The sequence below is a fragment of the Camarhynchus parvulus genome, unplaced genomic scaffold (genome assembly GCF_901933205.1).
Source record: "Camarhynchus parvulus unplaced genomic scaffold, STF_HiC, whole genome shotgun sequence".
Classification (NCBI taxonomy): Eukaryota; Metazoa; Chordata; class Aves; order Passeriformes; family Thraupidae; genus Camarhynchus; species Camarhynchus parvulus.
This window is the reverse complement of record NW_022148165.1, coordinates 14,942-40,000: the sequence shown is the minus strand read 5'-3', so window position 1 is coordinate 40,000 and position 25,059 is coordinate 14,942. Positions and strand designations below refer to the sequence as shown.

The 25,059-nt window shown below is 41.8% G+C and overlaps 1 protein-coding gene across 1 annotated transcript in view; it reads left to right on the top strand.

Moving 5' to 3' along the window:
* Positions 1 to 1,123: 1,123 nt before the first annotated feature.
* The window catches only part of LOC115916128 (hormone-sensitive lipase-like), a gene marked incomplete at its 5' end in the record, with an annotated part of 28,365 nt that continues 4,429 nt past the window's right edge, over positions 1,124 to 25,059 (top strand). Inside the window, 7 exons of the mRNA XM_030969827.1 lie at positions 1,124 to 1,176; positions 2,271 to 2,322; positions 3,405 to 3,457; positions 3,968 to 4,271; positions 8,535 to 8,762; positions 12,153 to 12,287; positions 13,123 to 13,349. Coding sequence (XP_030825687.1) covers positions 1,124 to 1,176; positions 2,271 to 2,322; positions 3,405 to 3,457; positions 3,968 to 4,271; positions 8,535 to 8,762; positions 12,153 to 12,287; positions 13,123 to 13,349 — 1,052 coding nt within the window. The remainder of the gene's footprint in view (positions 1,177 to 2,270; positions 2,323 to 3,404; positions 3,458 to 3,967; positions 4,272 to 8,534; positions 8,763 to 12,152; positions 12,288 to 13,122; positions 13,350 to 25,059) is intronic.

The window sequence follows — 25,059 nt, the reverse complement described above, 5'->3', positions numbered from 1 at the left end:
ATTTTTTTTTATTTTTGGGGGATTTTTTGTGATTTGTTGGGATTTTTTTTGGGATTTGTTTTGGGATTTTTCTCAGAATTTTTGGGGGATTTTTTTAGAATTTTTTTCAGGATTGTTTTGGAATTTGTACAGAATTTTTCAGGATTTTTCTAGGATTTTTGGGGATTTTCTTTTTTTATTTTTGGGGGATTTTTTCATTTTGTGGGGAATTTCTTGGATATTTTTTGGGATTTTGGGGGGAATTTTTTCGGGATTTTTTCAGAATTTTTTGGGGGGATATTTTTGGGGATTTTTTTTAAATTTTTTTTTTTCCAGGATTTTTTTGGGGAGTTTTTTGGGATTTCTTTGGGATTTTGGGGGGATTTTTTAGGATTATTTTTCGGGATTTTTTGGGGGCTTTTGGGGGGACTTTTTTTATTTTTGTGGGATTTTTTTGGGAATTTTGGGGGGTTTAAATGGGATTTTTGGGGTTGTTTGGGCTCCCTGCACCTCTGACTCCTCTCCTACCACACCTGGGAGGAACAGGTGAGTTTGGGGAAATTTGGGTGAATTTTGTGTAAATTTTTTCTGAATTTTGGTGAAGGTCAGATGAATGGTAAGTGAATTTTTGCTGAATTTTTGCTGAATTTTTGCTGAATTTTTGCTGAATTTTTGCTGAATTTTTGCTGAATTTGTACTGAAACTTGGATGATGTTTGCATGAATTTTCAGGGAATTTGGGGTGAATTTTGCCAAATTTTGTGCAAACTTTTGCTGGATTTTGAGTGAATTTCTGAGGAATTGTGTATTAATTTGGGGTGAATTTTGGTTGAATTTTTTGTGAATTTAGCCAAATTTGGTTGAATTTTGGGTCAATTTTGGGTCAATTTATTGTGAATTTTGGATGAATTGTGTGCAATTTTGGGCCAAACTTGGCCGAATTTTATGGAATTTCGTGCGAATTTTCTGTGAATTTTGGATGAACTTTGTACGAATTTTTGCCGAATTTTGAGTGCATTTTGAGTGAATTTTGGATCAATTTTTGCTGAATTTTGAGTGAATTTTGACTGAATTTTGGATGATTTCTCAGCTGATTTTCACCATTTTTTCACCCTTTTTTGACCGTTTTTTCCCCGTTCCCGCAGGACTCGGCGGCGCTGAGCGCCCTGACGCGGCAGGACGGGGCTGCCTGGACCCCGTCAGCCAAAATTCAGCAAAAATTCTGCAAAAATTGACACAAAAATTCACTCAAAATTTATGCAAATCATGAGAGAATTTGGGTGGATTTGTGTGAATTTGGACTGAATTTTCAGTGAATTTTGTGTGAATTTCTGGTGACTTTTAGGTGAATTTTGCTGAATTTTGTGCAAATTTTGAGTGATTTTTGGTTTCATTTTGGCTGAATTTTGGGCGAATTTTGCTGGGTTTTGAGTGAATTTTTGATGACTTTTGTGTGAATTTGGGGTGAATTTTGCTGAGTTTTGTGCAAATTTTGTGTGAATTTTGTGCAAATTTGGTTGAATTTTTGCCGAATTCTGTACGAATTTTGGGGAAATGTTGTGCAAATTTTGGGTCAATTTTTGCTGAATTCTGGGTCGATTTTGGGTCGATTTTTGGGTCGATTTTCCATCAATTTTGCGTCAACTTAATGTGAAATTTTGCTGAATTTTGGGTGATTTTTTACCGTTTTTCCCCGTTTCCACAGGCGGCGGCTTCGTGGCGCAGACCTGGGGGCCAAAATTCACCCAAAATTCACCCAAAATTCACCTAAAATTCACCAAAAATTCATCCAAAATTGACCCAAAATTCACTCAAAATTCAGCCAAAATTCATGCAAAATTCTGCGAAAATTCTGCAAAAATTGACACAAAATTCACACAAAATTGATGCAAATCACGAGAGAATTTGGGTGGATTTGTGTGAATTTTGGTTGAATTTTGGGTGAATTTTGGATGAATTTTGTGTAAATTTTGTGCGAATTTTATGTGAATTTTGGACAAATTTTGGGTGAACTTTGAGCGATTATTGGATGAATTTTGAGTGAATTTTGCATGAATTGTATGCAATTTTGGGCCAAACTTGGCCGAATTTTATGGAGTTTTGTGCGAATTTTCTGCGAATTTTGGATGAATTTTGTGCGAATTTTTGCCAAATTTTGAGCCAATTTTGGATCAATTTTTGCTGAATTCTGACCGAATTTTGGACGATTTCTCAGCTGATTTTCACCGTTTTTTTCACCGTTTTTTCACCGTTTTTTCCCCGTTTTTTCACCGTTTTTCCCCGTTCCCGCAGGACTCGGCGGCGCTGAGCGCCCTGACGCGCAGGACGGGGCTGCCTGAACCCCGTCAGCCAAAATTCAGCAAAAATTCTGCAAAAATTGACAAAAAATTCACTCAAAATTTATGCAAATCATGAGAGAATTTGGGTGGATTTGTGTGAATTTGGACTGAATTTTCAGTGAATTTTGTGTGAATTTCTGGTGACTTTTAGGTGAATTTTGCTGAATTTTGTGCAAATTTTGAGCAATTTTTCGTTTCATTTTGGCTGAATTTTGGGCGAATTTTGCTGGGTTTTGAGTGAATTTTGTGAGAATTTTGGATGAACTTTGGGTGAATTTTGCTGAGTTTTGTGCAAATTTTGTGTGAATTTTGTGCAAATTTGGTTGAATTTTTGCCAAATTCTGTACGAATTTTGGGGAAATGTTGTGCATGAATTTTGGGTCAATTTTTGCTGAATTCTGGGTCGATTTTGGGTCGATTTTTGGGTCGATTTTCCATCAATTTTGCGTCAACCTAATGTGAAATTTTGCTGAATTTTGGGTGATTTTTCACCGTTTTTCCCCATTTCCGCAGGCGGCGGCTTCGTGGCGTAGACCTGGGGGCCAAAATTCACCCAAAATTCACCTAAAATTCACCAAAAATTCATCCAAAATTGACCCAAAATTCACTCAAAATTCAGCCAAAATTCATGCAAAATTCTGCGAAAATTCTGCAAAAATTGACACAAAATTCACACAAAATTTATGCAAATCACGAGAGAATTTGGGTGGATTTGGGTGAATTTTGGTTGAATTTTGGGTGAATTTTGGATGAATTTTGTGTAAATTTTGTGCGAATTTTATGTGAATTTTGGACAAATTTTGGGTGAACTTTGAGCGATTATTGGATGAATTTTGAGTGAATTTTGCATGAATTGTGTGCAATTTTGGGCCAAACTTGGCCGAATTTTATGGAGTTTTGTGCGAATTTTCTGCGAATTTTGGATGAATTTTGTGCGAATTTTTGCCAAATTTTGAGCCAATTTTGGATCAATTTTTGCTGAATTCTGACCGAATTTTGGACGATTTCTCAGCTGATTTTCACCGTTTTTTCACCGTTTTTTCACCGTTTTTTCACCGTTTTTTCACCGTTTTTCCCGTTCCCGCAGGACTCGGCGGCGCTGAGCGCCCTGACGCGGCAGGACGGGGCTGCCTGGACCCCGTCAGCCAAAATTCAGCAAAAATTCTGCAAAAATTGACAAAAAATTCACTCAAAATTTATGCAAATCATGAGAGAATTTGGGTGGATTTGTGTGAATTTGGACTGAATTTTCAGTGAATTTTGTGTGAATTTCTGGTGACTTTTAGGTGAATTTTGCTGAATTTTGTGCAAATTTTGAGCAATTTTTGGTTTCATTTTGGCTGAATTTTGGGCGAATTTTGCTGGGTTTTGAGTGAATTTTGTGAGAATTTTGGATGAACTTTGGGTGAATTTTGCTGAGTTTTGTGCAAATTTTGTGTGAATTTTGTGCAAATTTGGTTGAATTTTTGCCAAATTCTGTACGAATTTTGGGGAAATGTTGTGCAAATTTTGGGTCAATTTTTGCTGAATTCTGGGTCGATTTTTGGGTCGATTTTTGGGTCGATTTTCCATCAATTTTGCGTCAAGCTAATGTGAAATTTTGCTGAATTTTGGGTGATTTTTCGCCTGATTTTTTTGCTATTCCCGCAGGACTCGGCGGCGCTGAGCGCCCTGACGCGGCAGGACGGGGCTGCCTGGACCCCCTCCCCATTTCCCTGGCGCCGGGGGCCGCCGCTGCCGCCCAGCCCGGGGCTGCTGCTGCATTTCCACGGCGGCGGCTTCGTGGCGCAGACGTCGCGCTCGCACGAGCCCTACCTGCGCGGCTGGGCGCGCGACCTGGGCACCCCCATCCTGTCCGTGGATTACGCCCTGGCCCCCGAGGCGCCCTTCCCCCGAGCCCTGGAGGAATGCTTCTATGCCTACTGCTGGGCGCTGAGGCACTGCAGGATGCTGGGTGCGGAAATTCGGGGCAAATTCCGGGGATTTTGGGAAAATTCGGGGGATTTTGGGGAATTTTGGGGTGGTTTTGGGGGGTGAAATGGGATTTTTTGGGGGGATTTTTGGGAATGCTTCTATGCCTACTGCTGGGTGCTGAGGCACTGCAGGATGCTGGGTGCGGAAATTCGGGGGGTTTTGGGGAAAATTCGGGGGATTTTGGGAAATTTTGGGTACTGAAAGGGGGTTAAATTTGGATTTAAATGGATTTTTGGGGGATTTTTGGGAATGCTTCTATGCCTACTGCTGGGCGCTGAGGCACTGCAGGATGCTGGGTGCGGGGCAAATTTGGGGGGGAAAATTCGGGGGATTTTGGGGAATTTTGGGATGGTTTTGGGGGTGAAATGGGATTTTTGGGGGGATTTTTGGGAATGTTTCTATGCTTACTGCTGGGCGCTGAGGCACTGCAGGATGCTGGGTGCGGAAATTCGGGGAAAATTCGGGGGTTTTGGGGAAAATTCGGGGATTTGGGGAATTTTGGGGTGGTTTTGGGGGGTGAAATGGGATTTTTTGGGGGATTTTTGGGAATGCTTCTACGCCTACTGCTGGGTGCTGAGGCACTGCAGGATGCTGGGTGCGGAAATTCGGGGCAAATTGGGGGAAAATTCGGGGATTTGGGGGAAATTCTGGGGGTGGAATGGGGTTAAATTTGGATTTAAATGGATTTTTTGGGGGGATTTTTGGGAATGTTTCTATGCTTACTGCTGGGCGCTGAGGCACTGCAGGATGCTGGATGCTGGAAATTGGGGAAAATTCGGGGGTTTTGGGGAAAAATTGGGGGTTTGGGGAATTTTGGGGTGGTTTTGGGGGTGAAATGGGATTTTTGGGGGATTTTTGGGAATGCTTCTACGCCTACTGCTGGGCGCTGAGGCACTGCAGGATGCAGGGTGCGGAAATTCGGGGGATTTTGGGGAAAATTCGGGGAGTTTTGGGAAATTTTGGGATGGTTCTGGGGGGTGAAATGGGGTTAAATTTGGATTTAAGTGGATTTTTGGGAGGGTTTCTACGCCTACTGCTGGGCGCTGAGGCACTGCAGGATGCTGGGTGCGGAAATTCGGGGCAAATTCGGGGGATTTGGGGAAAATTCGGGAAATTTTGGGGAATTTTGGGGGGGTTTTGGGGGGTGAAATGGGATTTTTTGGGGGGATTTTTGGGAATGCTTCTACGCCTACTGCTGGGCGCTGAGGCACTGCAGGATGCTGGGTGCGGAAATTCGGGGCAAATTTGGGGAAAATTCGGGGGATTTGGGGAAATTCTGGGGGGTGGAATGGGGTTAAATTTGGATTTAAATGGATTTTTTGGGGGGATTTTTGGGAATGCTTCTATGCCTACTGCTGGGCGCTGAGGCACTGCAGGATGCTGGGTGCGGAAATTCGGGGCAAATTCGGGGATTTTGGGAAAATTCGGGGGATTTTGGGGAATTTTGGGGTGGTTTTGGGGGGTGAAATGGGATTTTTGGGCGATTTTTGGGAATGCTTCTATGCCTACTGCTGGGCGCTGAGGCACTGCAGGATGCTGGGTGGGGAAATTGGGGGGAAAATTCGGGGGATTTGGGGAAATTCTGGGGGGTGGAATGGGGTTAAATTTGGATTTAAATGGATTTTTTGGGGGGATTTTTGGGAATGTTTCTACGCCTACTGCTGGGCGCTGAGGCACTGCAGGATGCTGGGTGCGGAAATTCGGGGCAAATTCCGGGGATTTTGGGAAAATTCGGGGGATTTTGGGGAATTTTGGGGGGTGAAATGGGGTTAAATTTGGATTTTTGGGGGGATTTTTGGGAATGCTTCTATGCCTACTGCTGGGCGCTGAGGCACTGCAGGATGCTGGGTGCGGAAATTCGGGGGATTTTGGGGAAAATTCGGGGAGTTTTGGGGAAATTTTGGGATGGTTTTGGGGGGTGAAATGGGGTTAAATTTGGATTTTTGGGGGGATTTTTGGGAATGCTTCTATGCTTACTGCTGGGCGCTGAGGCACTGCAGGATGCTGGGTGCGGAAATTCGGGGGTTTTGGGGAAAATTCGGGGGATTTTGGGGAATTTTGGGGGTGAAATGGGGTTAAATTTGGATTTAAATGGATTTTTGGGGGGATTTTTGGGAATGTTTCTACGCCTACTGCTGGGCGCTGAGGCACTGCAGGATGCTGGGTGCGGAAATTCGGGGGATTTTGGGGAAAATTCGGGGAGTTTTGGGGAAAATTCGGGGAGTTTTGGGAAATTTTGGGATGGTTCTGGGGGGTGAAATGGGGTTAAATTTGGATTTAAGTGGATTTTTGGGAGGGTTTCTACGCCTACTGCTGGGCGTGAGGCACTGCAGGATGCTGGGTGCGGGGAAATTGGGGGCTCGGGGATTTTTGGGAAAATTCGGGGGATTTTGGGGAATTTTGGGGGTGAAATGGGGTTAAATTTGGATTTTTGGGGGATTTTTGGGAATGCTTCTATGCCTACTGCTGGGCTGAGGCACTGCAGGATGCTGGGTGCGGAAATTCGGGGGGTTTTGGGGAAAATTCGGGGGATTTGGGGGAAATTCTGGGGGGTGAAATGGGGTTAAATTTGGATTTAAATGGATTTTTTGGGGGGATTTTTGGGAATGTTTCTACGCCTACTGCTGGGCTGAGGCACTGCAGGATGCAGGGGCTGAAATTCGGGGGGGATTTTTGGGGGAAAATTCGGGGAGTTTTGGGAAATTTTGGGATGGTTCTGGGGGGTGAAATGGGGTTAAATTTGGATTTAAGTGGATTTTTGGGAGGGTTTCTACGCCTACTGCTGGGCGCTGAGGCACTGCAGGATGCTGGGTGCGGAAATTCGGGGGGTTTTGGGGAAAATTCGGGGGATTTGGGGGAAAATTCGGGGAATTTTGGGGGAATTTTGGGGTGGTTTTGGGGGGTGAAATGGGATTTTTGGGGGGATTTTTGGGAATGCTTCTATGCCTACTGCTGGGCGCTGAGGCACTGCAGGATGCTGGGTGCGGAAATTCGGGGGATTTTGGGGAAAATTCGGGGAGTTTTGGGAAATTTTGGGATGGTTCTGGGGGGTGAAATGGGGTTAAATTTGGATTTAAGTGGATTTTTGGGAGGGTTTCTACGCCTACTGCGCGCTGAGGCACTGCAGGATGCTGGGTGCGGAAATTGGGCAAATTCGGGGGATTTGGGGAAAATTCGGGAAATTTTGGGGAATTTTGGGGTGGTTTTGGGGGGTGAAATGGGATTTTTGGGGGGATTTTTGGGAATGCTTCTATGTTTACTGCTGGGCGCTGAGGCACTGCAGGATGCTGGGTGGGTGCTCCCTGATGTCCCCAAATGTCCCCAAATGTCCCCAGTCCCATTTTCCCCAATTTTTCCCCAATGTCCCTAATGCCCCGAATCGCGTTTTTTCCCTTTTCCCTCCCATTTGTCCCCAAGACCCTCAATGTCCTCAATGTCCCCAATGTCCCCAATCCCATTTTTTCCCAATTTTCCCCATTTTTCCCAATGTCCCCAATGTCCCCAATCCCCTCAATGTCCCCAATGTCCCCAATGTCCCCAATGTCCCCAATCCCATTTTTTCCCAATTTTCCCCATTTTTTCCCAATGTCCCCAGTCCCTTCCATGTCCCCAAGACCCTCAACATCCTCAATGTCCCCAATGTCCCCAATGTCCCCAATCCCATTTTTTCCCAATTTTCTCCCATTTTCTCCCAATATCCCCAATCCCTTCAATGTCCCCAATCCCATTCTCCCAATTTCCCCCCAATTTTTCCCATTGTTCCCCATTTTTGCTCAATGTCCCCAATGTCCCCAATGTCCCCAATGTCCCCAGTCCCATTTTTTCCCTTTTCCCCCCATTTTGTTCCAATGTCCCCAATGTCATCAACGTCCCCAATCCCTTCAATGTTCCCAACGTCCCCAGTGTCCCCAAGCCCTTCAGTGTCCCCAAGACCCTCAACGTCCCCAATGTCCCCAACCCCATTTCCCTCCATTTTCTCCGATTTCCCCCCAATTTTCCCTTTTCCCTCCCATTTGTCCCCAGTGTCCCCAAATGTCCCCAGTCCCACTTTTTCCCAATTTTCCCCATTTTTCCTCAATGTCCCCAATGTCCTAAATGTCCTGAACCCAATGTCCCCAATCCCCTCAATGCCCTCAATGTCCCCAATGTCCCCAAATCCCATTTCCCCCACTATTCCCCCATTTTTCCCCCAATTTCCGCCATTTTTCCCCAATGTCCCCCAACGTCCCCAAACTGTCCCCAGGCTCGCCGGCCGAGCGCGTGTGCGTGGCGGGTGACAGCGCCGGTGGCAACCTGTGCCTGGGCGTGTCCCTGCGCGCGGTGGCCCTGGGCGTCCGCGTCCCCCAGGCCGTGGTGGCCGCCTACCCGGTGACCCTGGTGCGGGCGGCGGCGTCGCCGTCGCGGCTGCTGACGCTGATGGACCCTCTGCTGCCCCTGGGGGTGCTGTGCCAGTGCCTGGGGGCCTACGCAGGTTTGGGGACATTTGGGGACATCTGGGGACATTGGGGGATTTGGGGACATTGGGGTTGTGTGGGACATTTGGGGGTTTGGGGACATTGGGGACATTGGGGGATTTGGGGTTGTGTGGGACATTTGGGGGTTTGGGGACACTTGGGGACATTTGGGGACATCGGGGGATCGGGGGATTTGGGGTTGTGTGGGACATTTGGGGATTTGGGGACATTGGGGACATTGGGGGATTTGGGGTTGTGTGGGACATTTGGGGGTTTGGGGACATCGGGGGATTTGGGGACATCGGGGACATTTGGGGGTTTGGGGACATCGGGGCCCTGCTGTCCCTGGGGGTGCTGGGCCAGTGCCTGGGGGCCTACGCAGGTTTGGGGACATTGGGGACATCGGGGGATTTGGGGTTGTGTGGGATATTTGGGGGTTTGGGGACATTGGGGACATTGGGGCCCTGCTGTCCCTGGGGGTGCTGGGCCAGTGCCTGGGGGCCCACACGAGGTTTGGGGGACATCTGGGGACATCGGGAGATTTGGGGTTGTGTGGGATATTTGGGGGTTTGGGGACATTGGGGACATCGGGGCCCTGCTGCCCCTGGGGGTGCTGTGCCAGTGCCTGGGGGCCTACGCAGGTTTGGGGACATTGGGGACATCTGGGGACATCGGGGGATTTGGGGCATTGGGGTTGTGTGGGACATTTGGGGGTTTGGGGCCGTTGGGGACATCGGGGACATTGGGGCCCTGCTGCCCCGGGGGGTGCTGTGCCAGTGCCTGGGGGCCTATGCAGGTTTGGGGACATTTGGGGACATCTGGGGACATTGGGGGATTTGGGGTTGTGTGGGACATTTGGGGGTTTGGGGACATTGGGGACATCGGGAGATTTGGGGTTGTGTGGGATATTTGGGGATTTGGGGACGCTTGGAGACATTTGGGGACATTGGGGGATTTGGGGACATTGGGGTTGTGTGGGACATTTGGGGATTTGGGGACATTGGAGACGCTTGGGGACATCGGGGGATTTGGGGTTGTGTGGGATATTTGGGGGTTTGGGGCCACGGGGGACATTTGGGGACATTGGGGGATTTGGGGACATTGGGGTTGTGTGGGATATTTGGGGGTTTGGGGACATTGGGGACGCTTGGGGCATTGTCCCTGGGGGTGCTGTGCCAGTGCCTGGGGGCCTACGCAGGTTTGGGGACATTTGGGGACATCAGGGGATTTGGGGTTGTGTGGGCATTGGGGTTGGGGGGGACATTTAGGGCATTGGGGGATTTGGGGACATTGGGGTTGTGTGGGACATTTGGGGGTTTGGGGCCACTGGGGACATTTGGGGACATTGGGGGATTTGGGGACATTGGGGTTGTGTGGGATATTTGGGGATTTGGGGCCATTGGGGACATCAGGGACATTGGGGACATTGAGGGAATTTGGGGACATTGAGAAAAAATTGGGGGAAAATGGGATTGGGGACACTGGGGACATTGAGGGGCTTGGGGACACTTGGGGACATCTGGGGACATTGGGGGATTTGGGGTTGTGTGGGATATTTGGGGGTTTGGGGACATTGGTGACATTGGGGGATTTGGGGACGTTGAGAAAAAATTGGAAAAAAAAATTGGGAGAAATTGTGGACAAATTGGAGGAAAATTGGGCGAAATGGGATTTGGGGACATTGGGGACATTGAGTAAAAATGGGGAAAATTGGGAAAAAATGGGATTGGGGACATTGAGGGGCCATTGAGGATGTTGAGGGTCTTGGGGACATTGAGGACATTGGGGACAAATGGGAGGGAAAAGGGAAAAAACGCGATTGGGGACATTGGGGACATTGGGAAAAAATTGGGGGAAAATGGGGAAAAAATGGAGGAAAAATGGGGTTGGGGACATTGGGAGGTTTGGGGACATTCGGGGACATTGGGGACATTGAGGGACTTGGGGACATTGGGGGGATTTGGGATTTTTGGGACTTTTGGGGCTGATTTTGGGCTGATTTTGGGCTAATTCTGGGGCAATTTGGGGCTGATTTTGAGGCTGATTTTTGGTGATTTGGGGATATTTTTATGATAATTTTGGGGCTGATGTTGGGGTGATTTTGGGCCTCAATTTTAAGATGATCCTGGGATAATTTTGGACTAATTTTGGGATAATTCTGGGATAATTTTGGGGTAATTTCAGGCTGATTTGGGGCTGATTTGGGGGTAATTTTGGGATAATTTTGAGCTGATTCGGGGGCAATTTTTGGTGATTTTGGGGCAGACTTTGGGATAATTTTGGGCTAATTTGGGGGCAATTTTTAGGGAATTTTGTGCTGATTTTGTGCGGATTTGACGCTGATTTTGGGATAATTTTGGGTAAATTCTGGGACAATTTGGGGATAATTTTGGGCTGATTTTGTGCTAATTCTGGGATAATTTGGGACTAATTTTGGGGCTCGTTTTGTGCTAATTTGGGGCCGATTTTGGGATAATTCTGGAATAATTCCGGGATAATTTTGAACTAATTTTGGGATAATTTGGGGGATAAATTTGGGGTTGATTCTGGGATAATTTTGAGATAATTTGGGGCTGATTTTATGGCAATTTTGGGGCTGATTTTGGGACAATTTTTTGGCGATTTTGGAGCTGATTCTGGGATAATTTTGGGATAATTTTGGGATAATTTTGGGATAATTTTGTGCCGATTTGGGGCAATTTTAGGGGCATTTTGTGCTGATTTTGGGGTGCAATTTTTGGTGAACTTGGGGCTGATTTTTGTGTAATTTTGGGAAAATTAGGACCAATTTTGGGGCTGATTCTGGGATAGTTTGGGGCTGATTTTGGGGCTCTTTTGGGGCTAATTTTGGGATAATTCTGAACTAATTTGGGATAAATTTGGGGTGATTTTGGGGCTGATTTTGTGGATAATTTTGAGCTGATTTTGGGGCAATTTTTGGCTAATTGTGGGATAATTTTAGGCGGATTAATTCTGGGATAATTTTGGACTAATTTGGGGATATGTTTGGTGAATTTTGTGCTGATTTTGGGGTTGATTTTGGGTCAATTTTGGGATAATTCTGGGACAATTTGGGGATAATTTTGGGCTCATTTTTTGCTGATTTTGGGGTAATTCGGGGACAATTCAGAGATAAATTTGGGCTCATTTGGGGCTGATTTTGGGAAAATTTTGGGATAACTCTGGGACAATTGGGGGATCATTTTGGGCTGATTTTGGGATAATTTTGGGGCTCATTTTATGCTGATTTTGGGGCTGATTTTGGGATAATTTTGGGATAAATTTGGGGATATTTTTGGTGGTTTTGGGGCTGATTTTGGGCTAATTTTGGGCTAATTTTGGGCTAATTTTGGGTCCATTTTGGTGCCATTTTGGTGACATTTCCGTTGTTTTTGTTCCTTTTCCAGGGACGTTGGGGGACGGGCCTCGCTCCCCTCCCCCCCCCCGGCCGGCCGTGGGGGAGGGGCTGCTCCTGAGGGGGCTGCGGGGGGGGGCGGCCTGGCTGGGGGGGCTCCTGAGGGGGAGACCCCCCCCAAAACCAGGTGAGGGGACCCCAAACATGGGGGAGGGGTCCAAAAAATCGGGGGAATTTTTGGGGGATTTTTGGGGGAATTTTTGGGTGCAATTTTGGGATTTTTGGGGATTTTTTTTGGGATTTTTGGGTGAATTTTTGGGTGCAATTTTGGGATTTTTGGGGGGCTCCTGAGGGGGAGACCCCCCCAAAACCAGGTGAGGGGACTCCAAAAATGGGGGAGGGGTCCCAAACATTCGGGGGAATTTTTGGGGGATTTTTGGGGGAATTTTTGGGTGCAATTTTGGGATTTTTGGGGATTTTTTGGGGATTTTTGGGTGAATTTTTTGGGATTTTTGGGGATTTTTTTGGGGGTTTTTTTGGGTGAATTTTTGGGTGCAATTTTGGGATTTTTGGGGATTTTTTTGGGGGGATTTTTGGGTGAATTTTTGGGTGCAATTTTGGGATTTTGGGGGGTTTTTGGGGGGGATTTTTGGGTGAATTTTTGGTCGATATTGAAAGGATTTTATGAGACATTTTCTTGATTTTTTGCGAATTTTTTGAGGTTTTTGTGGGAAAATTTTGGGGTTTCTTTTTAAGGATTTTCAGGGAATTTTTTTGCGGTCTTTTGGAAATTTTTGAGTCAATTTTTGGGGATTTCTTTTTGGTTTTTTGAGGGATTTTTGGGGGGATTTTTGTGGAATTTTGAGGTGAATTTTGGGGTTTTTTTTTGGGGGGGGTATTGAGGTCGATTTTAGGAATTTTATTTTTTTTTTGGCCGCTTTTTGCGGACTTTTTTCTCCAATTTTCACCCAAACCCTTCACATTTTTTCACCTCCCCCTCCCCTTTTTTTTTTGTTTTCCAGAACCAGCCCCAAACTCGGAGGGGGGCGGGGCCGAGGACCCCCCTGAAGACGCCCTCGAGGACCCCCCCAAATTTTTGGGGTACCCTGAAGGATTTCGGCCGCTCCGCACCGGGGGCCCCCCGGCGATTTTTGGGGAAATTCCCCCAAAACCGCCCCGGGACCCCTTCATGTCCCCCCTGCTGGCCCCGGATTCGCTGCTGGGGGGGCTCCCCCCCGTGCACCTGGTGGTGAGAGACCCCTCCCCAAAAAATTCCCCAAATATCCCCCAAAATTCAAAAAAAATCCCCCAAATTCCCGCGAAATTCTGCCAAAAATTCCCCAAAATTTCCATCAAAATGCCTCAAAAAATTCCACAGAATTCTCCCAAAAATTCCCAAAAATTTCCCTCAAAATTCCTCAAAAAATTCCACAAAATTCTCCCAAAAATTCCCCAAAATGTCCCCCAAATTTCCCTCAAAATTCCTCAAAAAAATTCCCCAAAATTCCCCAAAATTTCCCCCCAAAAAATCCCCAAAAATTTCCCCCAAAAATTCCCCCCAAAAAAATCAAAAAAATTCCCCAAAAACCCCCAAAAAAAATTCCCCCCCCCAAAAATTCTCCCAAAATCCCCCAAAATTTCCCAAAAAAATTTCCCCCAAATTTTCCAATAAATCCCCCAAATTCCCTCAAAATTCCCCCAAAAATTCCCAAAAATTCCCCCAAAAAAATCCCCCAAAGTCCCACAAAATTCTGCCAAAATTTCCCCAAAATTTCCCCCAAAATGCCCCAAAAATTCCCAAAATTCCCCTAAAAAATTCCCCCAAAAAAAAATCCCCCAAAAAATCCCCCAAAATTCCCCCAAAATTTTCCCCAAAAAATTTCCCTCAAAATCCCTCAAAAATTTCCCCAAAAATTCCCCAAAATTCTCCCAAAAATTCCCCAAAAATTTTCCCAAAAAATTCCCCAAAATTCCCTCAAAAATCCCAAAAAATCCCCCAAAAATTCCCTCAAAATTCCCAAAAAATTCCTCTAAAAATTTCCCAAAAAGCCCAAAATCCCAAAAATTTCCCAAAAATTCTCCCAAAAAAAAATTCCCCAAAAATTCCCCAAAATTCCCCAAAATTTCCCTCAAAATGCCTCAAAAATTCCCCAAAATTCTCCCAAAAATTCCCCAAAAATTCCCCAAAAATGCCTCAAAAAATTCCACAAAATTCTCCCAAAATTCCCAAAAAATTCCCCCAAAATTTCCCAAAATTCCCAAAAATTCCCCAAAATTGCTCCCAAAAATTCCCCCAAAATTCCCCAAAACAAAATTTCCCTCAAAATGCCCCCAAAAAATTCCCCAAAAATTCCCCAAAAATTCCCCAAAAATTTCCCTCAAAATTCCCCAAAATTCCCCAAAATTTCCCCCCCAAAATTCCCAAAAAAAAAATGCCTCAAAAAAATTCCCCAAAATTCCCCCAAAATCCAAAAATCCCCAAAAATTCCCAAAAATTCCAAAACCAAAAATTCCCAAAAATCCCAAAATCCAAAATCCCCCAAAATTCCCCAAAAATTCCCCAAAAAGTGCCCAAAAATTCCCCAAAATTCCTCAAAAATTCCCCAAAATTCCTCCCCAAAAATTCCCTCAAAATGCCTCAAAAAATTCCTCCCAAAATTCCTCCAAAAAAATTTCCCTCAAAATTCCTCAAAAATTCCCCAAAATTCTCCCAAAATTCCCCCAAAATTCCCCAAAAAACAAAAAATTTCCCCAAAATTTCCCCTCAAAATGCCCCAAAAAATTCCACAAAAATCTCCCAAAATTCCCAAAAATTCCCCAAAAAATCCCCAAAAATTCCCCCAAAATTCCCTCCAAAAAATTTCCCCCAAAAAATTCTTCCCAAAAAATTCCCCAAAATTTCTCAAAAAAAAATCCCAAAATTCCCCAAAATTTCCCAAATTTCAAAATTTCCCAAAAAATCCCCCAAAATTTCCCCCTCAAAATCCCCAAAAAATCCTCCCAAAAATCCCCAAAATTCCCCCCAAAAAATTCCCCAAAAATTCCCCCAAAATTCCCCAAAAATTCCCCAAAAATTCCCCCAAAAATTCCCCAAAATTTCCCCCCAAAATTCCCAAAAAATTCCCCCAAAATTTCCCTCAAAATTCCTCAAAAAAAATTCCCCAAAATTCCCCAAAAATTCCCCAAAAATTTCCCCAAAATTCCCCTCAAAAATTCCACAAAAATTCCCACAAAATTTCCCCAAAATTCCCCCAAAATGCCCAAAAATTCCTCCCAAAAATTCCCCAAAATTCCCCAAAAATTCCCCCAAAAAATCCCCAAAATTCCCCCCCAAAATTCCCCCAAAAATTCCCCAAAAATTCCCCCAAAATTCCCCAAAAATTCCCAAAAATTTCCCTCAAAAAAAAATTCCCAAAAATTCCCCAAAAAAATTTCCCCAAAATCCAAAAAATTCCCAAAATTCTCCCAAAAATTCCCCAAAAATTTCCCAAAATCCAAAAATTCCCCAAAATTTCCCCAATCCCCAAAATTTCCCAAAATTCAAAAATTCCTCCAAAATTTCCAAAAAGCCTCCCTCAAAAATTCCCCAAAATTCTCCCAAAATTCCCCCAAAATTCCCCAAAAAAAATTCCCCAAAAATTCCCCCAAAATTCCCCCAAAAATTCCAAAAAATTCTCCCAAAAATTCCCCAAAATTCCCCAAAATTCCCCAAAATTCCCCAAAAATTCCCCCCAAAAATTTTCCCAAAATGCCCCAAAAATCCCAAAATTTCCCAAAAAAAATTCCCCCAAAAATCCCCCTCAAAAATTCCCAAAAATTCTCCCAAAAATTCCCTCAAAATTCCTCAAAAAATTCCCCCAAAATTCTCCAAAAATTCCCCAAAATTTCCCCAAAAATTCCTCCCAAAAAATTCCCAAAAAATTATTTCCAAAAATTCCCCCAAAATTCCTCAAAAATTCCCAAAATTTCCCTCAAAATTCCTCAAAAAAATCCCCAAAATTCTCCCAAAAATTCCCCAAAAATTTTCCCAAAATCCTCAAAAATTCCACAACAATCCCCAAAAATTCCCTCAAAATTCCCAAAAAAATTCCCCCAAAATTTCCACAAAAAAAATCCTCCCAAAAATTCCCCAAAAATTTCTCCCAAAAATTCCCCAAAATTTCCCCCCAAAATTCCTCAAAAAAAATCCACAAAAATTCTCCCCCCCAAAATTCCCCCAAAATGCCTCAAAAAATTCCAAAAATTCCCCAAAATTTCCCCCAAAATTCCCCCAAAAATTCCCAAAATTCTCCCAAAATTTCCCCCAAAATTGCCCCAAAAAATTCCCCAAAAATTCTCCCAAAAATTCCCCAAAATTTCCCCCAAAATGCCCCAAAAATTCCACAAAATTCTCCCAAAAATTCCCTCAAAATTCCCCAAAAAATTCCCCAAAAATTCCCCAAAATTTCAAAAATTCCCCAAAATTTCCTCCCAAAATTCCCCAAAATTCCCAAAAATTCCCCAAAAATGCCCCAAAAATTCCCCAAAATTCCCAAAATTTCCCCCAAAATTCCCCAAAATCCTCAAAAAATTCCCCAAAATTCTCCCAAAAATTCCCCAAAAATTCCCCCAAAATTCCCCAAAAATTCCCCAAAAATTCTCCCAAAAATCCCCAAAAATTCCCCAAAAATCCCTCAAAAAATTCCCCAAAAATTCCCCAAAATTCCCCAAAAATTTCCCCAAAATTCCTCAAAAAATTCCCCCAAAATTCTCCCAAAAATTCCCCCAAAATCCCTCAAAAAAAATTCCCCAAAATTCTCCCAAAATTTCCCCCAAAATTTCCCCAAAAATTCTCCCAAAAATTCCCCAAAAATTCCCAAAATTCCCCCCAAAATTCCCCCAAAAATTCCACAAAATTCCCCCAAAAATTCCCCAAAATTTCCACAAAATCCCCCCAAAATTCCCAAAATTCCCCAAAAATTCCCCAAAAATTCCCCAAAAATTCCCCAAAATTCTCCCAAAAATTCCCCCAAAATGCCCCAAAAAATTCCCAAAATTCTCCCAAAATTTCCCCAAAATTGCCCAAAAATTCTCCCAAAATCCCCAAAAATTCCCCCAAAATTTCCCCAAAATCCCCAAAAATTCCCCAAAATTCCCCCAAAATTCCCCAAAAATTTCCCCAAAATCCCCCAAAAATTCCCAAAATTCTCCCAAAATTCCCCCAAAAATTCCCTCAAAATGCCCCAAAAATTCCCCAAAATTCCCCCAAAATTCCCCAAAATTCTTCCAAAATTCCATCCAAAAATTCCCAAAATTCCCCCAAAAATTCTCAAAATTCCCCCAAAATTGCCCAAAAATTCCCCAAAATTTCCCCAAAATGCCTCCCAAAATTCCCCAAAAATTCCCCCAAAAATTTCCCTCAAAATGCCCCAAAAATTCCCCAAAATTCTCCCAAAATTCCCCCAAAATTTCCCCCAAAATGCCTCAAAAAATTCCAAAAAATTCCCCCAAAATTCCCCAAAAAATTCTCCAAAATTCCCCAAAATTTCCCTCAAAATGCCTCCAAAAATCCCCAAATCCCCCAAAATTCCCCAAAAATTTTCCAAAAAATCCCCAAAATTGCCCCAAAATTTCCCCAAAATTCCCAAAAAATCCCCAAAATTCCCCAAAATTCCCCAAAATTCCCCAAATTCCCCAAAAAAATTCCCCAAAATTCCCCCAAAAATTCCCCAAAATAAAAAAAAATCCCCCAAAATTCTCCCAAAATTTCCCCAAAATTTCCCCCAAAATTCCCAAAAATTCCCAAAAATTCCCAAAAATTCCCCAAAAATTTTCCCAAAATTCCCAAAATTGCCCCAAAATTTCCCGAAAATCCCCCAAAAATTCCCCCAAAATTCCCAAAAATTCCCCAAAATTTCCCAAAAATCCCAAAAAATCCTCCCAAAATTCCCCAAAATTCTCCCAAAAATTCCCCCCAAAATTCCCTCAAAATGCCTCAAAAAATTCCACAAAATTCTCCCAAAAATTCCCCAAAATTTTCCCCAAAATTCCCAAAAACCAAAATTCCTCCCAAAATTCCCCCCAAAATGCCTCAAAAAAATTCCCCAAAATTCTCCCAAAATTTCCCAAAATTTCCCCAAAAAATTCCCCAAAATTCTCCCCCAAAATTTCCCTCAAAATGCCCCAAAAAATTCCCCCAAAATTCCCAAAAATTCCCCAAAATTTCCCTCAAAAAATGCCCCAAAAATTCCCCAAAATTCTCCCAAAAATTCCCCAAAATTCCCCCAAAATCCCTAAAAATTCCCCAAAAATTCCCCCAAAAATTCCCCCAAAATGCCTCCAAAAATTCCCCAAAATTCTCCCAAAAATTCCCCCAAAATTCCCCCAAAAATTCTCCCAAAAATTCCCCAAAAAAAATTCCCCAAAATTCTCCCAAAAATTTCCCCCAAAATTTCCCAAAAAATTCCCCCAAAAATTCCCCAAAAATTCCCCAAAATTTCCCCCAAAATGCCTCAAAAATTTCCCAAAATTCCCCGAAATTCCCCAAAATTTTCCCTCAAAATGCCCCAAAAATTCCACAAAATTCTCCCAAAAATTTCCCCAAAAATTCCCCAAAATTCCTCAAAAAATTCCACAAAATTCTCCCCAAAATTTCCCCCAAAATGCCTCCCAAAAATTCCTCCCAAAATTCCCCAAAAATTCCCCAAAATTTCCCCAAAATTCCTCCAAAAAAAATTCCCCAAAAATTCCCCAAAATTTCCCTCAAAATGCCCCAAAAAATTCCCCAAAATTCCCCAAAAATTCCCCAAAATTCCCCAAAAATCCCCAAAATTCCCCAAAATTTCCCCCCAAAATTTCCTCCCCAAAAACCCCAAAATTTCCCAAAATTTCCCCAAATCCTCCCAAAAATTCCCCAAAAAATTCTCCCAAAAATTCCCCCAAAATTTCCTCAAAATGCCTCAAAAATTCCCAAAAATCTCCCAAAATTCCCCAAAATCCTCCAAAAATTCCCCAAAATTCCCCTCCCAAAATTTTCCTCAAAATTCCCCAAAAATTCCTTTTCCCAAAATTCCCCAAAATTTCCCCCAAATTCCCCAAAATTCTCCCCAAAAATTCTCCAAATTTCCCCAAAATTTCCCCCAAAATGCCCCAAAAATTCCCCAAAATTCTCCCAAAATTCCCCAAATTTCCCCCAAAAAATTTTCAAAAATTCCCCAAAATTCCCCAAAAATTCCCCAAAATTTCAAAAAAATTCCCCGCCAAAATTTCCCTCAAAATTTCTCAAAAAAATTCCCAAAATTCCCCAAAAATTCCCCAAAATTCCCCAAAATGCCCCAAAAATTCAAAATTCCCAAAAATTCCCCAAAAATCCTCAAAAATTCCCAAAAATTCACAAAATTCCCCCCAAAATTCCCCCCCAAAATTTCCAAAAAATTGCCAAAAATTCCCCAGAATTCCCAGAAACATTCCCAAAAATTCCCCAAAATTCCCCAAAATTCCCTCAAAATTTCCACAAAAATTTTTAAAAAATTCTCCCAAAAATTCCCCAAAAATTTTCCCAAAATTCCCCAAAAAAAAATTCCCCAAAATTTCCCTCAAAATGCCCAAAAAAATTCCACAAAATTCTCCCAAAAATCCCCCAAAATTCCCCTCAAAATTCCCAAAAAATTCCCCAAAATTCTCCCAAAATTCCCCAAAATGCCTCAAAAAATTCCCCAAAATTCTCCCCAAAATTCCCCAAAATTTCCCCAAAAATTCTCCCCAAAATTCCCCAAAATTCCCCAAAATTTTCCCAAAATTTAAAAATTCCCAAAATTTCCCCCAAAATTCCCCAAAATCCCCCAAAAATTCAAAATTCTCCAAAATTTCCCCAAAATTTTAAAATTCTGCCCCAAAATTTCCCCAAAATTCCCCAAAAAATTCCCCCAAAATTTCAAAATGCCCCCAAAAATTCCCCAAAATTCCCCCAAAAATTCCCCAAAATTTCCCCCAAAACCCCCCAAAAATTCCCAAAAATTCTCCCAAAATTCCCCAAAAATTTCCCTCAAAAGTGCCCCAAAAAATTCCCCAAAAAAAATTCCCCCAAAGTCCCCCAAAAAATTCCACAAAATTCCCCAAAATTCCCTCAAAATCCCCAAAAAATTCCAAAAAGTTCTCCAAAATTTCCCCCAAAATTGCCCAAAATTCCCCAAAAAATTCCCCAAAATTTCCCCCAAAATGCCCAAAATTCCCCAAAAATTCCCCCCCAAAATTTCCCTCAAAATCCCTCCAAAATTCCCCAAAATTCTCCCAAAAAATTCCCCAAAAATTTTCCAAAAAATCCCCAAAATTCCCTCAAAATTTCCAAAAATCCCCCAAAATTCCCCCAAAATTCCCAAAAAATTCCTCTAAAATTTCCCCAAAAGCCCAAAACAAATCCTCCCAAAATTCCCCAAAAAAATTTCCCAAAAATTCCCCAAAATTCCCCAAAACCCCAAAATTCTCCCAAAATTCCCCAAAAATGCCTCAAAAATTCCACAAAATTCTGCTCAAAATTTCCCTCAAAATTGCCTCAAAATTCTCCCAAAATTCCCAAAAATTCCCCAAAATTTCCCCCAAAATGCCTCAAAAAATTCCAAAATTCCGCAAAATTCCCAAAATTTCCCTCAAAATTCCTCAAAAAAATCCACAAAATTCCCCAAAAATTCCCCCAAATTTTCCCCAAAATGCCTCAAAATTCCACAAATTCCCCCAAAAATTCCCTCAAAATTCCTCAAAAAATTCCCCAAAATTCTGCCGCCCCCAAAATTTCCTCAAAAATTCTCCCAAAATTCCCCAAAATGCCTCAAAAAATTCCAAAATTCCAAAAATTTCCCCAAAATTCCCCCAAAATGCCCCGAAAAAATTCCACAAAATTCTCCCAAAAATTCCCCAAAATTTTCCAAAAATCCCCAAAATTGCCCAAAATTTCCAACAATCCCCAAAAATTCCCTTCCCAAAAATTCCTCTAAAATTTCCACAAAAGCCAAAAACAAATCCTCCCAAAATTCCCCAAAAATTCTCCCAAAAATTCCCCAAAATTTCCCCAAATTTCCCTCAAAATCCCTCAAAAAATTCCACAAAATTCTCCCAAAAATTCCCCAAAATTTCCCTCAAAATGCCTCAAAAAATTCCACAAAATTCTCCCAAAAATTCCCTCAAAATGCCTCAAAAAATTCCACAAAATTCTCCCAAAATTTCCCTCAAAATTGCCTCAAAAAATTCTCCCAAAAATTCTCCCAAAAATTCCCCAAAATTTCCCTCAAAATGCCTCAAAAAATTCCACAAAATTCTCCCAAAATTCCCTCAAAATGCCTCAAAAAATTCCAAAAAATTCTGCCAAAATTTCCCTCAAAATTGCCTCAAAAAATTCTCCCAAAAATTGCCCAAAAATTCCCCAAAATTTCCCTCAAAATGCCTCCAAAAATTCCACAAAATTCCGCCAAAAATTCCCCAAAATTTCCCTCAAAATGCCTCGAAAAATTCCACAAAATTCTCCCAAAAATTCCCCAAAAAATTTCCCTCAAAGTGCCTCAAAAAATTCCACAAAATTCTCCCAAAAATTCCCTCAAAATGCCTCAAAAAATTCCACAAAATTCTCCCAAAATTCCCCAAAATTTCCCTCAAAGTGCCTCAAAAATTCCCAAAATTCTCCCAAAAATTCCCCCAAAATGCCTCAAAATTTCTCCAAAAATTTCCTCAAAATTGCCTCAAAAATTCCCCAAAATTGCCCCAAAATTCCCCAAAATTTCCCTCAAAATGCCTCCAAAAATTCCACAAAATTCCAAAAAAATTTCCCCAAAAAATTCCTCAAAATGCCTCCAAAAATTCCCCAAAATTCTCCCAAAAATTCCCCAAAATTTTCCTCAAAATTCCTCAAAATATTCCCCAAAATTCCCCAAAAATTCCCTCAAAAATGCCTCAAAAAATTCCCCAAAATTCCTCCCAAAATTTCCCCAAAATTGCCTCAAAAAATTCCCCAAAATTGCCCAAAATTTCTCCCAAAAATTCCCCTCAAAATGCCTCAAAAAATTCCACAAAATTCCGCCAAAAATTCCCCAAAAATTTCCCAAAAACCAAAAATTCCCCAAAATTCTCCCAAAAATTCCCCAAAATTTCCCTCAAAAATTTCCCCAAAAATTCCAAAAATTCCCCCAAAATTCCCCAAAAACAAAAAATTCCCTCCCAAAATTCCCTCAAAAAAAAATTCTCCCAAAATTCCCAAAAAATCCCCAAAATTTCCCTCAAAATGCCTCCAAAATTCCACAAAATTCCCCCAATTCCCCCATTTCCCCAAAATGCCTCAAAAATTCCAAAAATTCTCCCAAAAATTCCCCAAAATTTCCCCAAAGTGCCTCAAAAAATTCCCAAAATTCTCCCAAAATTCCCCCAAAATTCCTCAAAATTCCCAAAATTCTCCCCAAAATTTCCCTCCCAAAATTGCCCCAAAAATTCCCCAAAATTCCCCAAAAATTCCCCAAAAATCCCTCAAAACCCCAAAATTCCACAAAATTCCCCCAAAAATTCCCCAAAATTTCCCTCAAAATGCCCCAAAAATTCCACAAAATTCTCCCAAAAATTCCCCAAAAATTTTCCAATAAATCCCCAAAATTGCCTCCAAAATTTGCAGAACAATCCCCAAAAATTCCCTCAAAATTCCCAAAAATTCCTCTAAAATTTCCAAAAAGCCCAAAAACAAATCCTCCCCAAAATTCCCCAAAAATTCTCCCAAAATTCCCCAAAATTCCCTCAAAATTCCTCCAAAATTCCACAAAATTCCCCAAAAATTCCCCCACAAAAATTCCCACAAAATTCTGCCCAAAATTTCCCTCAAAATGCCCCAAAAATTCCCCAAAAATTGCCCAAAATTTTCCCAAATTTCCCCAAAATGCCTCAAAAATTCCACAAAATTCCGCCAAAAATTCCCCAAAATTTCCCTCAAAATGCCTCAAAAAATTCCACAAAATTCTCCCAAAAATTCCCCAAAATTTCCCTCAAAATGCCTCAAAAAATTCCACAAAAATTCTCCCAAAAATTCCCTCAAAATGCCTCAAAAAATTCCACAAAATTCTGCCAAAATTTCCCTCAAAATTGCCTCAAAAAATTCTCCCAAAAATTGCCCAAAAATTCCCCAAAATTTCCCTCAAAATGCCTCAAAAAATTCCACAAAATTCCGCCAAAAATTTCCCAAAATTTCCCTCAAAATGCCTCGAAAAATTCCACAAAATTCTCCCAAAAATTCCCCAAAAATTTTCCAATAAATCCCCAAAATTGCCTCAAAATTTGCAGAACAATCCCCCAAAAATTCCCTCAAAATTCCCAAAAAATTCCTCTAAAATTTCCACAAAAAGCCAAAAACAATCCTCCCAAAAACCCAAAATTCTCCCAAAAATTCCCCAAAAATCCCCCAAAATTTCCCTCAAAATGCCTCAAAAAATTCCCCAAAATTCCCCCAAAAATTCCCCAAAATTTCCCTCAAAATGCCTCGAAAAATTCCACAAAATTCTCCCAAAAATTCCCTCAAAATGCCTCAAAAAATTCCACAAAATTCTCCCAAAATTTCCCTCAAAATTGCCTCAAAAAATTCTCCCAAAAATTCTCCCAAAAGTTCCCCAAAATTTCCCTCAAAATGCCTCAAAAAATTCCACAAAATTCTCCCAAAAATTCCCTCAAAATGCCTCAAAAAATTCCAAAAAATTCTGCCAAAATTTCCCTCAAAATTGCCTCAAAAAATTCTCCCAAAAATTGCCCAAAAATTCCCCAAAATTTCCCTCAAAATGCCTCAAAAAATTCCACAAAATTCCGCCAAAAATTCCCCAAAATTTCCCTCAAAATGCCTCGAAAAATTCCCAAAAAAATTCCCCAAAAATTTTCCAATAAATCCCCAAAATTGCCTCAAAATTTGCAGAACAATCCCCCAAAATTCCCTCAAAATTCCCAAAAATTCCTCTAAAATTTCCACAAAAGTCCAAAACCAAAATCCTCCCAAAAATTCCCCAAAAATTCTCCCAAAAATTCCCCCAAATTTCCCTCAAAATGCCTCAAAAAATTCCACAAAATTCTCCCAAAAATTCCCTCAAAATGCCTCAAAAAATTCCACAAAATTCTGCCAAAATTTCCCACAAAATTGCCTCAAAAAATTCTCCCAAAAATTCCCCAAAAATTCCCCAAAATTTCCCTCAAAATGCCTCAAAAAATTCCACAAAATTCTCCCAAAAATTCCCCAAAATTTCCCTCAAAATGCCTCAAAAAATTCCACAAAATTCTCCCAAAAATTCCCCAAAATTTCCCTCAAAATGCCTCAAAAAATTCCACAAAATTCTCCCAAAAATTCCCTCAAAATGCCTCAAAAAATTCCACAAAATTCCCCAAAAATTCCCCAAAATTTCCCTCAAAATGCCTCAAAAAATTCCACAAAATTCTCCCAAAAATTCCCTCAAAATGCCTCAAAAATTCCACAAAATTCTCCCAAAATTTCCCTCAAAATGCCTCAAAAAATTCCACAAAATTCTCCCAAAAATTCCCTCAAAATGCCTCAAAAATTCCACAAAATTCCGCCAAAAATTCCCCAAAATTTCCCTCAAAATGCCTCGAAAAATTCCACAAAATTCTCCCAAAAATTCCCCAAAAAATTTTCCAAAAATCCCCCAAATTGCCTCAAAATTTCCAGAACAATCCCCCAAAATTCCCTCAAAATTCCCAAAAATTCCTCTAAAATTTCCCAAAAAAACCCACAAAATCCTCCCAAAAATTCCCAAAAATTCTCCCAAAAATTCCCCAAAAATTTCCCCAAATTTCCCTCAAAATGCCTCAAAAAATTCCACAAAATTCTCCCAAAAATTCCCCCAAATTTCCCTCAAAATGCCTCAAAAATTCCACAAAATTCTCCCAAAAATTCCCCAAAATTTCCCTCAAAATTCCTCAAAAAATTCCACAAAATTCTCCCAAAAATTCCCTCAAAA